General features: G+C 44.4%; 1 protein-coding gene across 1 annotated transcript in view; it reads left to right on the top strand.

Moving 5' to 3' along the window:
• Nucleotides 1-13,368, top strand: part of efhc2 (EF-hand domain (C-terminal) containing 2) — a 118,090-nt gene that overhangs the window by 28,265 nt on the left and 76,457 nt on the right. The window contains exons 5-7 of the mRNA XM_041211811.1: nt 28-279; nt 8,295-8,402; nt 8,509-8,647. Of these exons, the coding sequence (XP_041067745.1) occupies nt 28-279; nt 8,295-8,402; nt 8,509-8,647 (499 nt within the window). The remainder of the gene's footprint in view (nt 1-27; nt 280-8,294; nt 8,403-8,508; nt 8,648-13,368) is intronic.

Raw genomic sequence — 13,368 nt, 5'->3', positions numbered from 1 at the left:
TTATTATTCCTTGTGCACCTTTTGTAGATGGAAAAAAATATGCAGCCTCTTCGTCCATATGAGAAGATTGACAAACTTAAGCAGTTCCTGGACCACGACACACATGTGCTGCGATTTTACGGTTACTGGGATGATTCGGAGAATCTGTTTGGTGACTTCAGGGAACTCATCCTGCACTATTTTCTGGCAGATGACACTATTGAAATCAGGGAGGTCCTGCATCCAAATTCAGGTAGAGATGCTGTTGGTGTATTACTCCACCGAGGCAAACTACCAAAGGTATGAATACAAATAAGTTATTCAGTTCTTACTAATTTGAAAGTAATTCCTTTTCTTGAACATTCTACTGGACTATTTAACATAAAATATATTTCCCCAAGGAGTAAATGGAAGAGAGATTTTGAGGTTTAGTATAGATTATTAAAATATTAACATAATATTCTCAAGATGTTAAAAAGCAAACGGAATTGGGATGCATGCCAAGGATGTAACATATAAATCCAATATATCCAGGAAACAGAAAGTGATGTCTCTGACAACTTTATGTCTAGAGATTCATCAGCAGGCCTGTCACTGACTAATCCTCTCTAAGGAATGTATCCTCTGCAGACACCTCATCCCATACCCATGTGGTTAGAGTCTCCTCATTACAATAGAGGGAGTTCTTGTGGCACAGTGGGTAGTGACCCTGCCTCTGAGCCAGAAGCTCCAGGTTCACGGCCCACCCCAGGACTTAATGGCCAAGGAAGTTGCATTAATAATGCCGCCAAGAAGTTGATTATCAATCAGCAAATTCTTCCAACACATACCAATGACATGCAGTAAGTGTGGGAGGGATTCCTGGTCAACCAGGTGATGGAAATAAAGTTGGAGCCTCTGTCATTACTATCCAAAGCTCCAGACTACAACAGGCATGTAAAAAGGCATGTTGCTGCAGCAACATGGCCTTCCTGACTGATTGTGGCACACCACCACATTGTAAGATATTTGTTTGACCACTTCAGACATGATAATGGATTGCTTAAATCACTCGTCACCTTGGCTATTGGACATCGGAAGTGATCCTTGGTGCATCAGTTTGAAATAGGTTGTGTTAGAATCAAATAGGCATTGCTGGTTTTAATCACATTCTCTATTTGCAACCCATGTCCTTTTTCAGATATGTGAAGTCACTTTACTTTTAAACAAAACTCTTATATATAATTCAATTTGAAATTCTGATCTATGAAGGAAAAAAGTGGTTAAATTCCAAAAATATGACAAATAGATTGACAGATGCAGTAATGTCTTCATGAATGGAGAGACAGAGGACAGGGAATTGGTAGATAGACAGGGTTAATTGGAGAAGAGATTGCAGTGACATTTTTTTAGAAGTGGAGCATTTGGATAGTGGGAGTAGATAGTTATGTAGATGTGTGTTGATAGAGATGAAGTAGTGATCAGCGGTGGCCTCAACATTGATCAATATCAAGGAGGTGGTGAGGCCTCATTATAGCAAGGGAATGGCCATGGATATGGAGGGGAGAGTTTACAGCCAAATGAGGTTGAAAGGGGAAGATAAAGGAAATTTTAATGAGTTGAAGCTACTCACTGCAATGTCAAAGGGGAAATGTCATTGAAATAATAATTTAGGGACCAAGGAGGGTGTAAGTAAAACAGCCTTTAAAGGAGAGGTGGAAGTGGTGGAAGGGAGTGAGGTATTTGAACACAGAAAATATACCAAAGGGGTTGGCAGAGAGCTTGAGATGGAGCCTGGTGAGAGTCTTGCCACCGACATGCTGTTCAGACAGAGCAGTAAGCTGAATGTTGTTACAATTGCAAGACTTTATAAGACGTTTATGTTTTAAACTGTCTTTTTTAATTTATAGTAAAGCAGAATGCCTTGAAATGAGGGATGGTAATGATGTTGAAATCTGCCCAGAGGCAAGCCCTCATAATCTGATTGTCATGGGAATTGAGGCCCGGGTCAAAATGTATTGAAAGTAAAGCGCAAGTTTTAACATCTGGACACAAAGGAAGCAACCTGTGTCCAGTACCTGGTCTTGCTGTATACAAACTCACAGACTCTGAGTTGGTCAGTCAGAGAGATTTGGGAAAGATGAATGAAAACAAGTGCTCCTATGCCAAGCAGAGGAAAAATACTGCTTTTGTGTTAACCACCAAGCTGAATGTTGGTGAGGACGGATTCTCTGTTTGAAGATATGAGGCTTGTGGAGATTTAAAGACCAAGGAGTTACCAGAGGGTGCCTTGCTTCTAGAAATCCATTCGATTATAATCAGAAGATTGAGTGAAGACTCTTTTACAAGGCTACTGGAAGATCCACCCTGGCGGGGCAGGGATAAGAGATTCTGTTAAAGCCAGGAGCTCAGGATTTCATATACAAGACTACATTTCTGCTGAGAGTGTGGTGTAATGTATTCATGTGGCTTGGGGTTTTCAATTGTGTTAAGAAATTAATGGGGAGTGCCTTTTCTGTAGTTTATTGTACCTACCTACTAAGTAATGTTTAGTTGATTACGATTTTAGTTTGTTTGTATAGTTGAAGTTTTAAAATGTGAAATCTTGTGCAATTCTTTGTGTCAGTCAATGGTAAATTCATATCTCTTTTGAAAGTTATTGGTTTCTACGGAGATTGTAACAATGTGTGGCTGAGCAGATAAACTTTGATAAGGTAGAAGGTATCACAGTTCATGACTAGGTTCCAGCCAACCACAAGCTATTGATAGATTCTCTTGCGGTAGATGAAAATGGCCTTATTTGCAAGGCTATGAATATTCTTGTGGTTGACATGGAGTGGGTCAATAGTTGAAGTCCTGCTGAAAGAGTTGCAGTGAAATAAAACATAAGACCATAAGACATAGGAGCAGAAATTAGGCCATTTGGCCCATTGAGTCTGCTCCACCATTCAGTCATGGCTGATAAGTTTCTCAACCTCATTCTCCCATCTTCTCCCCGTAACCTTTGATCCCCTTACCAATCAAAATCCAAACATAGGAATATAAGTAGGCCATTCAGTTCCATGTTCCTGATCCATCCTTTAATTAGAACATGGCTGATCTATACCCCAAACCCTTTTACCTACCTTTGCTCCAAAACTATTGATACCTCTGTCTAACAAAAATCAATCAATCTTAGTCTTGGAACTTTCAATTCACCCAGCATACACAGCCTTTTGTGGGAGAGTTCCAGATTTTTACTATTCTCTGTGTGAAGAAATGCATTACTGATTTCACTTCTGAATAGCCTGACTCTAATTTTAAGATTATGCTCTCTTGTTATGAAATACCCAACCAGAGGAAGTTGTTTATTTTTATTTAACCATCAAATCATTTTATAATTTTAAACACCTCAATTAGATCAAATTCTGGATCAAATTCTAAGCTTCTATACTTAATGGAGTGTAAAGCAAGTTGATGAACTCTTGAAGCCCTGGTATCATTCTGTTGAACCCGCATTGTACACACTCCAAGACCAATATATCCTTCCTGAGTTGCAATGCCTAGAGCTGAACACAGTATTCTAAATAGCGTCTTACTTAGTTTCTACATAATTGAACCATAACTTCCTCCCCTCCCAGCCCCTTAAGATAAAGGTGAATATTCCTTATTGACATAACCCTATTGATTGTTTTTTGTTCTTATCCATCATCTTTTATTGATTTGTGTACACAGAGACCCAAATCACTTTGTTCCTCCATGATTTCTAATTCCTCATCATTTAGAAAATATTCTGATTTGTCTTTCATGAATCCGAAGTGGATAATTTCAGAATTCAAACTCCATTTGCCAGTTTTACCCATACACTTAATATGTCCATGTCCCTTTATAACTTCTTGCTTCAACCTGCGCCACTTACTGTGCCTCCTAACTTAGGGCAATTCCCGACTTCACAAATCTGACTCAGAAGAAACTTCCCCAGACGTTCAGATTTTTTTTCCGGGCTGGTGGCGAATGCTAACTGGAGTCAGGCCCGCAATTCCCGACTCCACAAACCTGATTCAGGAGAAACTTCCCCAAATATTCAGATTTTTGTCCCGGGAGCTTTGTCCCAGATGTAATAAAAACAATAAAAAGAGAACAGCCCTCTAGCCCTCACTCGTCACACCCCCTCACATCCCACACATTCCCCATACCCCATCTATGCCAACTCATGCTGCTTTACACCCCCAACCCACCCTATGACCTCTCATATCTTCCATGCCAACCTATGCCCATCTACCAACTCGCCCTGACCCCTCACACTCCATGACAACCTATGCCCCTGTACCCACTCCCAATGGCCCTTTATAGCCCCTCTTCCAATTTAGTGCCAATCCACTCCGCCCACTCATCTCAATGGCCCTGTATAGCCCCTGTGGCCACTTAGTGTCAACTCATGCCAATCCTTTGCTCTTGCATCCTTCATGCCAACCCACCCAGTATCCACCATGGGCTGTCTTCTGGAGCCATGCTGAGATGGAATATAATGAAATCCCAAGTATTTATTACAGATTTCACTATATTTAAAAGAAACTCACTGATAAAAGCTCACTCAATATATTTAAATCCTTTCAAGTACTTAATCCCTTAAAAAAGCAAACATTTCCTTCATTTGTATTCATAGCCCAAATCAAAGACAGCTAATCTATATGACCACTTGGAGCTGTCAATCAAACTGTGAACTTACAGGCCCCCCACTGTGATAATGATAGGTGAAATAATACCATAAAGATAGCACTCAGTTTTATGTCAACAACATCTATTGAAATTGCAGGCACTTTTTTTCAACTGCAGGCTGCCTTTTTTTCAAAATTTAAATGGCAAGGGATTTAAATGATTTGACAGCTTGACGGTTCCACAGACCTTATCCAATTTTTACACACATTCATGTCCACTGTTAACAATCCTAAAGGGCTACCTGACTTCTCCCAAAGGGTACTTGACCTCTCCAGAAGGGTACCTTACCTCTCCAAAAGGGTACCTTACCTCTCCAGATAACTCCAGCGGGTCTGGAACCTCTCCTCAAATGTCTAAAACCCATGGGTCATGCTTCAGAAACCTGGGTGACCAAAACTGTTTCTATCTGAAGGCAGCTGCACTTTTAAAGGTACAGCTGCCTCCGTGAACCACGGATGAGAAGAATACATCCTACTCCCATTTTCCACCCACAAGCATCCCACACCCTCCCCCCCCCCCCCCCCCCCCCCCCACCATGGGCTGCTATGGATGATCGGCGAGTTGGGGGAGAGGAAAGTCTAGCTGTGAGTGGGAGAGGAAGGTGTACCGGGAGTGGGGTGGGAGGAGGTTGGAAGGGGGTGGAAACAAAGATGTCAGGAGGGTGAGGTTTGGGGGGAGGGAAAACAAAGGTGTTGGTGTGGTGAGGTTGGGAGGAGGGAGTACAGGGGGAGGAGGGTGTAACGGGGAGAATGCAGAAAGTATGGAGGTAGGTGTAAGGGGGGAAGAAGATGTAAGGGAGGGAGTTCGGAGAGGGGAAGGTGTCTGGGGTGAGGACGAAGTTCGAAGTGGGGGGGATGTCCAGGGGAGAGGATGGAGTTCGAAGTTGGGGGGAAGGTGTCTGGGGGAGAGGAGGGAGTTCGTAGTGTGGGGAAGGTGACTGGGTTCAGAAGCAGTTCAGAAAGGGGAAGTGTCTGGGGGAGAAGAGAGGAAGGGTGAAGAAGGGAGTAAGGGTGGAGGAGGAAGTGGTTGGGGGGGGCGGGGTGCTGAGGGATGTTCAGGTGAATGTGCAAGGGAGGGGTCTGTGGAGTCACTGACTGCCTCCTGGGGAGCGAAGCTAATGATGGGCATGGTAGAAGGGAATGGTGAGTGTGAGAGGGGGCAGATGGAGCTGGTGGGGTGGGAGTGTGAGGATGTGTTGGTAGTGGTAGAAGGTAGCGGTTGGTGGGGACTTGGAGGCAGATATGTACCTGGGGGTGCAAAGGAAGAGGTTGGGGATGTTAATTTGGATGCGGGTGGGAATCTCAGGAAGGTAGGGAACCTGCATGTTCACTTGGCCATCCTGGAAAGACAAGGGTTCAGGTTGGTAGATGATGGTGGGGAGGTGGAAGGTGATGCCAGGGGAGGTCAACAATGATGTGAGAAAGGACATGGGTGACTGGGGGAGGGGAAAGGACATGGGAGCTGATCCAAAACTTCACTATGACCATGGTTATCAAAGTCAGAAGTGAGCAGAGCCTTGTGTTGGACAGGCACTGGTGTTGCATGGGAGTGCAATCAATGGGTGGGTGGAGATTCAGGTAGGCTCAGATGGACACTAAAAGAGAAACCTAGCAGACAGCCTTGAAAATGTTTGGGACAGTAAGATGAGTGTGATGGAGTAAGGCTCCGCATGCGTGGGAGAGTGCTTACACGAGGTTCAGAAAGGCCCTGCCATACACACACTCCTCCCTCCAGAATCACAGCTGGATATCTTACATATAACAGGAAAATATGCCAATAGGCACTCAGTACTCACAGCTGCTTTCCTGCCTGTTTGTGCATAAGGGGTTGTCCACAGCACCTGTGATGAGAAGTTACTTTATATTATTTGGAGGTGCCATCAATACTTTGGAGGCTGGAAGGCACTGCACTTTGGAGCTTTGATCTATCACCACAACTGCTGAGCCAACAAAGAACAGTTCAATATCAAGGAACAGAAAAAGAGGATAAAAAGATACCCAGATGCCAGAACAACCTCCAAATCAACTGAGCAGTGACAGAGCCTGCCAGTCCTCCAACAGTAGTGCAAATGAGATACAGAAGGGTTATAAGGCCTCCAGACTGCGTGAACCTATGAACACAGAGACTTGATGGGTCAGGGGAAGAATGGGGTAGTAATAACGATGCAAGTACATGGGGTAAACTAAAATAACTTGAAATACATTGGATAAAGACTTGGGGGGGTGGTGTAGTATAAAGGCCTGGCACACATAGGGTTAATGTGGGACTTAGTGCGGTATTGCCCAGGCAGTGATATAAGAAGGCACTAGACCTGCACCTAGGGGTCAGTCTAGTATAGGGCAAGCAAGCATGGAGAAAGCCCTTAGCTTGAACCATTTATATATACATGTACATAGTTCTTGTAGCTAAATAATGCATACACTTAACCTACTTAAGACTATGAAGACTTCATTAAGACCTACCGCGTGGTATCCAACATCGTACAACAGTGACCTCCTGAAAAAAATTCAACTAGATTATTTAGGGATTATTTATCCTTCACAAACCTGTGCTCTTTCTCTAATCAGCTCAATTTTAGCCAACTGCTTTGCCATCCTGTCCCAAAGGACAGAAGTGAGTAACTACCCCACAACTGCTGTTAAACTGATAGTTGTATGGTATCAGTCTCCTAACCTTCTTAAATACTGGAGTAACATTTGCAATTTTCTAGTTCAAGAGGGCTTTGGAAGACAATAACTAATGCTTCTGCAATTTCTTCACCAATTTCTTTTAATGCCCTGGGGTGGAAAACATCAAGTCCTGGTGATTTGACTATTTGAAGTCTCATTATTTTCTCCATGCCATATTTTTACTTGAATTAAATTCACTGAAGTTCTCTCCTTGATTTATTTTAAATTACCCTTGTATCACTGTTATTGTGTCCCTTTCATCTACTATGAAGACGGATGCAAAATACTAATTTAATAAGTTTGCCACTTCCTCATTGTTGATTACAGTAACATCTGTGTCTATCTTTAATTGGCCCACATTTCCCTTGGCCATTCTTTTTTTCTTCGTATGTTTATAAAAACTTTTACTGTTAGCCTTGATAATCCTTGCAAGTATTTCTCATTTTCCTTTTTGCAGCTCTTAATACTTTCCTTGTATTCCATTTTTGCTCTTTATTGCTTCCCCAGACTGCTGGAGTTCCCCTTTTCTTCACATTTATTTAAGTCTTCCCTTTTAATTTTATACTGTACCTTATGTCATTTGTTGATTGTGTTTGCCTAACTACTCAGTGAAGCTTTTGCCTTTTAGTAGTATGTACTGGTTTTGTACCAAATAACGCTCTGAATATCTTTCACTGTTTGGAAATTTACCCATTAACAGTTTGGCCCCATTTACTGCAGTCAGTTTATGTATCATTTCTTCATCGGCCTTGCTTAAGCTTTGTGACTCTCCTTCCTCCCTCTCAAACATAACATCAACTTCAATCATGTTACAATCACTGTTCGCAAAGATGCTCCCTTACTTCTGGCTCATCGCTCTTCACAAAATCTAGTATGGTTGGGCTTTGACAGAGTTGTGTCTGCAACTAGGAGGAAGGCAGGATGAATAATGTCTCCCTGATATTCTGAATATTCTATTTTTGTTGAAAGCATGTTCCAGATCGGTTATATCACCCTGGTGAAATTACAGATCCTACAATACTGAACACTACTGCACCAATGGGGCATGAAAGCCACTATATCCTGGATAGCCTTAAGGTAGATAACCAAAATCAGCACTTGAAGATTTACTCATTATAATGTATTTAAAAAGGCTCATTAAGTTATTGATACATGCTTACGCAATTATAATTGTAATGTCTAGACTGGAAATGTGTACCAGGAGTTCTACAAGGATTGTGACCTGATGATTGGGACAGTGATAAAAGCCTGGGGACGGAAGGTGGTTCTCTGTGATTGCGATGAATTCACAAAAGAATATTACCGGAATAAATATGGCATTGGTAAATCAATATATTTGCTTTCATTTCTTTGTTTTTGTTTATCTTTCTATTTCCCATATCTTGCACTACTTCCACTGAGAAGATGCTGGCAGGCAACTTAAGTTAATAACTTTATTTTTATTTTCTCATTCAGCTGTGATTGTTACATAATTGACTTATTCAACAAAAGGGTGCATTATTGTCTTATAATATAGATACATTACAGCTAAAAAATAATGTTTTTAGATATTATAGAGTCTTAAAGCCATTATGGTACATAAGGTCTCATTCAGTACATCAAGTCTATGCCATAAGAAATAGCTTTTCTTAACAGGAGATTAGTTCATGATAAAATAAACACCAGAAAATTGTATCACAAAAAGAGACCATTTGGCTCATCGAGCGCGTGCCATGTGAAATTGTTTCTCTTACTAGGTGTTTAATTCAAAATAAAATGAACACCAGAAAATCATAGCATGGATACAGCTTACCCTAAAACATACTTTACTCTTAAAACTATCTTATATATATTTTTCAAGAGTTTTCTTACATTCAGATCTATATTTTCTAAAGCCACTGTGGATTTCAATTTTACGTTGCCTGAGGACAGACTTTCTTGATGCATTTAGATTTTTCAAAATTGTTGTGCACATTAGTACATTGCAGAATAGTAATTGAAGCATTTTGTCTGTTCTTAGACATTGGTATTCAATTTGTCTGGGGAATGGTATAAAGGAATGTCCTGTCTGCTAATGGCACTGCTGGTTGGGTTATCATTCTAGATTGTCTCTGATTTTGTCAGCCTATGGGTGGGTCTCTGATTTGGTTCTTCAGCTTTAGATTTTGATTATGATTGAGATCAAGTGGGTATAATTAATCTTAGAATTATCCCAGTTTATGTTGTAGTCCTGGTGAGGGAATTGGCCTCATGGAGTCTCGTAGTGGCAAATCAAAAGTGAGCAAGGAAATCTTCCCCTGATTACTGTTAAATATATTATTTAAATTGTTAAGAGACACAGATGAAGGGCATTGTTTAATTAAGTACCTTGATTGCATATAAATAGGGGATAGCTGGGACACTGGGTATTGGAGGAGAAGTATGAGACTGAACAAAATTAGTAATCTCTTGGTAAAGACAGGCATCAAGGCTTCACTCACTGAATGTTCAGCTGATGAGCGACTACCACAAATGCATCCTGCAGGTCTGCACATGGTTCCCAGGGAGTGCTCACAACTCCTACATTCTCAATAGGTCTCAGATCCCTGACATCTTCCAGGGTCCACAGAAGCTGCAGGGATGGCTCCTCAGGGACAAGGGCGACCCACAGAGGACGTGGCTGATGAGACCCATGCAGTGACCTCAGAATGCAGCAGAGCGAAGGTACAACGAAGCTCATGCTGCAGCTCGCATCTTGGTGAAGCAAACCATCAGGATGCTGAAAATGTGTTTCCAATGTCTGGGCCAGTCCTAGTGGAGCCCTACAATATAGTCCACAGTGGGTGTCACACATCACCGTTGCACCTTTGCCTTGTCAGCATCTGTGTCCAGTGATGCAGTACTCCTGAAGGAGTCAGGCACTGAAGGCTGACAAAAGATCAGGTGCATTTAAAGTTTCACGGCTGTATCTCCATGAATTGACCCTGATCACAGAGCGCAAGCGAGCTGCCCTCAGCCAGACAGGAGTCAGACATTCACAGGCAATGTGAAGATCTATGGAGTGTCCTCACTGCACGTCATCATCCTCTTGGAATTAAGCGACTATTAGGCTCTCTACTGTGTCTCCATAACAGGAGCCTTATCACAGAGGGTATGTGCGCTGTCATCAGCCAGATTGGAGTCAAATGTTGAAGGCCTCCCAAGTGTGCCTGCCTCATTACCGCCATCCTCGTCTTCGAGCATCTCCTCACCCCCATTCTTGTTGATGTTCTCCTTGTCGGAGGAGGAGTCCAGCTCCACCATGTCCTCCTCAGCCAACTCCTCTCCCTGTTGCCACCCCAGGTGGTAAAGGGCGCAGCAGGCAACGATGATGCGTGACACCCACTGTGGACTATATTGCAGGGCCCCACTAGACCAGTCCAGGCACCGGAACACATTTTCAGAATCCCGATGGTTTGCTCCACCAAGGTGCAATTTGCAGCATGAGCTTCGTTGTACCTTCGATCTGCTGCACGGGTGTCATCAGCCACGTCTTCTGTGGGTAGCCCTTGTCCCCGAGGAGCCATCCCTGCAGCCTCTGTGGACGCTGGAAGACGTCATGAATCTGAGACCTATTGAGAATGTAGGAGTGGTGGACACTTCCTGGAAACCATGTGCACACCTGCAGGATACATTTGTAGTGGTCACACACCAGCTGCACATTCAATGGCCCTTGCCATTGACACAGTTGACTGCTTGTTGCCACGAGATCTCAGCGCCACATGAATACAGTTGATGGCACCCTGCACCTGTGGAACACCTGAGATCTGGGCTAACCCCAGTGCTCTTGTATCATGGCTTTCCTGGTCCCAGGCGAAATGCACAAAGTTGTGAGCCTTCGCAAAGATGACATCTGTGAACTCATGGGTGCATTTGTGGGTGGAGGCTTTCGATACTCCACAGTTGTCACCTGCGGAGCCCTGAAAGGAGCCACCCATGTAAAAATTGAGCGCTGCATTAACTTTCATAGTCACTGTCAATGGATGCCCTCCATGTCCCTGTGGCACCAAATCCTGCAATAGATGTGACCGATCAGTTCCCTAGACATGTGCAATCTTTGGCAGCACTGGTTCTTGATCATTTGCAGGAATGAAGGGTGGCATCTATAGACCCTGGGTCCAGCTAGCCGCCAACCAGTGACAACTCACTGTGGCTCTCCAGCTGTGTGCGTGGGAGCCCCAGCTGCCCCTTCCTGAGGGTGCTGCTCCTCCCTCTGCCCAGCCAGGCACCTCGGTCACTCTCTTCTCCTTTGTCTCTGCTCTCTCTAAGACATGAGGCATACAGCTGGATCATCAGGCTCCATGCTCTTGCTGTACTCCTCCTGTAGGATGAAAGAGAGAGACATGTGAGTTAGCTGGGGGGTCCTAAGAACCTCTCTTGGTTAAGTCTGAAGGCCCATTAACACATCCCGGAGAGTGCTGGCCCCCACTTGGATCACTAGAGTTTAGTGCGCTGCATGGCTGCCAGAAATCCCACCCAACTCTGCCCTACTCCACCTGACCAATTGGCAGCAGCTTTGCCCACTGGACTGCATGCTTTGCTCTCAGCTCAGATGCAGGCATTTTCCAACCCACACTGCAAGGCTACACTGTTAAATTAGGGGAGACTGGTCCAAACTGGAATGGTGACATTGCAAGGGGCTGTGAGCGCCTCCACCAGTGACTGTTCCATGGCCATCTTTAGCAAGGAGATTGTACAATGTGCACAGGTGTCCAATTGTTCCGCAGTTCACTAAAACGCTCATTAGTTTGCAGTCTGTGCCTGAGGGGTGAAAAGCTTTGGAGCACTTGGTGGCACTTTCATGCCTCTGCATTGCTTGAGTGGGCAGATAAGCTAGAGGCCCGACTCCAAGCATGTCAATGTGGCTGTGCCTGAACTCTCAGCTGCACAGGAATGGTCACTGTATAAAGGTTTTCCTAATACATGGCCTCTCCCCACCCCCCCAACCCTGCACGTACTTGTGCACTACCTTCAACCACAGGGCAACCCATTCAACCCCACAAGTCACCTCAACCGCAGTGCAACCTTTGACCCCTCCCCACCCATCTCGCCTCAACCACAGTGCATCGCTTGCTCCCACCCCCCACAACTTGCCTGAACCATAAGGCAGCATTTGCACCACCACCACACCCGCCCAATGTCACCTCAACCGCAGGGCAACCTTGCCCCAGCACCGCACTGTCGGCCAGCTGGGAAAATGTGACTTGTCCGAATGCGTGGTGCCTCAATGCCTCATCCTTGAAGTCCAACAGGCAGCCCTCATGAGTGCTACGTGACGTTACTGGACACTCACCTCTAAGTTCCCCTCGAAGTACAGCTCGCCGGGTGCACTCCTTATATATGCTGTTGTGAAACATATCAACGGGAAACGCATCCTGCCATTGACGGTTTCATAACCTTTGGCCTTCCCACCATATTGTCAGCTCAGGCTGCCAAATCTGCTGCTAATGGGCATGGAAAATTCTGTCCGGGGCTGTGAAAGACCATGGGGATATGGGGGCATTGGGGGTATGAGGGGCCATGGGGTTGGTAGAGGTGAATAGGTTGGCATAGGGGTATAAGGGTCCTTGGGGCTGTGGGCATGAGGTGGCCTAGATTGGCATGGATGGGCATAAAAATGTGTGGGTGTAACTGGGACGAGGGCTGCTTTTTGTTTTCTTTAAAAAAAACTTAAAAAAAGGCCTTCCGTCCAGTCAACCTCCACACTGGGCAGCCTCTGTGCTTGTTCCAGGGACAGTGGGCCTGACTTCCGATCCAGCCTGCCCCCGGAACAAATATCCCAACTGCAATGGCCATTTTTAAAGGCCAGGTTTGCAGAGCCGGGAATTCCCCCATCTCTGCACACCTGACTCGGGAGTGAAAATCGGGCCCCTAATCTTGGGCTGAGAAATGACAAATAACATTTGCGCCACATAAATGCCAGGCATTTATCTCCAAAGTTACCTATAGCTATCTATCTCCAATAAGAGAGAACCTGACCATCTCCCCTTGATGTTCAACGGCATAAACAGCACTGAATCCCCAACCATCAAATCCTGGGGGGGTT

Source organism: Carcharodon carcharias, chromosome 18, assembly GCF_017639515.1.
Source record: "Carcharodon carcharias isolate sCarCar2 chromosome 18, sCarCar2.pri, whole genome shotgun sequence".
Classification (NCBI taxonomy): Eukaryota; Metazoa; Chordata; class Chondrichthyes; order Lamniformes; family Lamnidae; genus Carcharodon; species Carcharodon carcharias.
The sequence above is the reverse complement of the archived record's forward strand: the minus strand, read 5'-3'. Positions and strand labels throughout refer to the sequence as shown.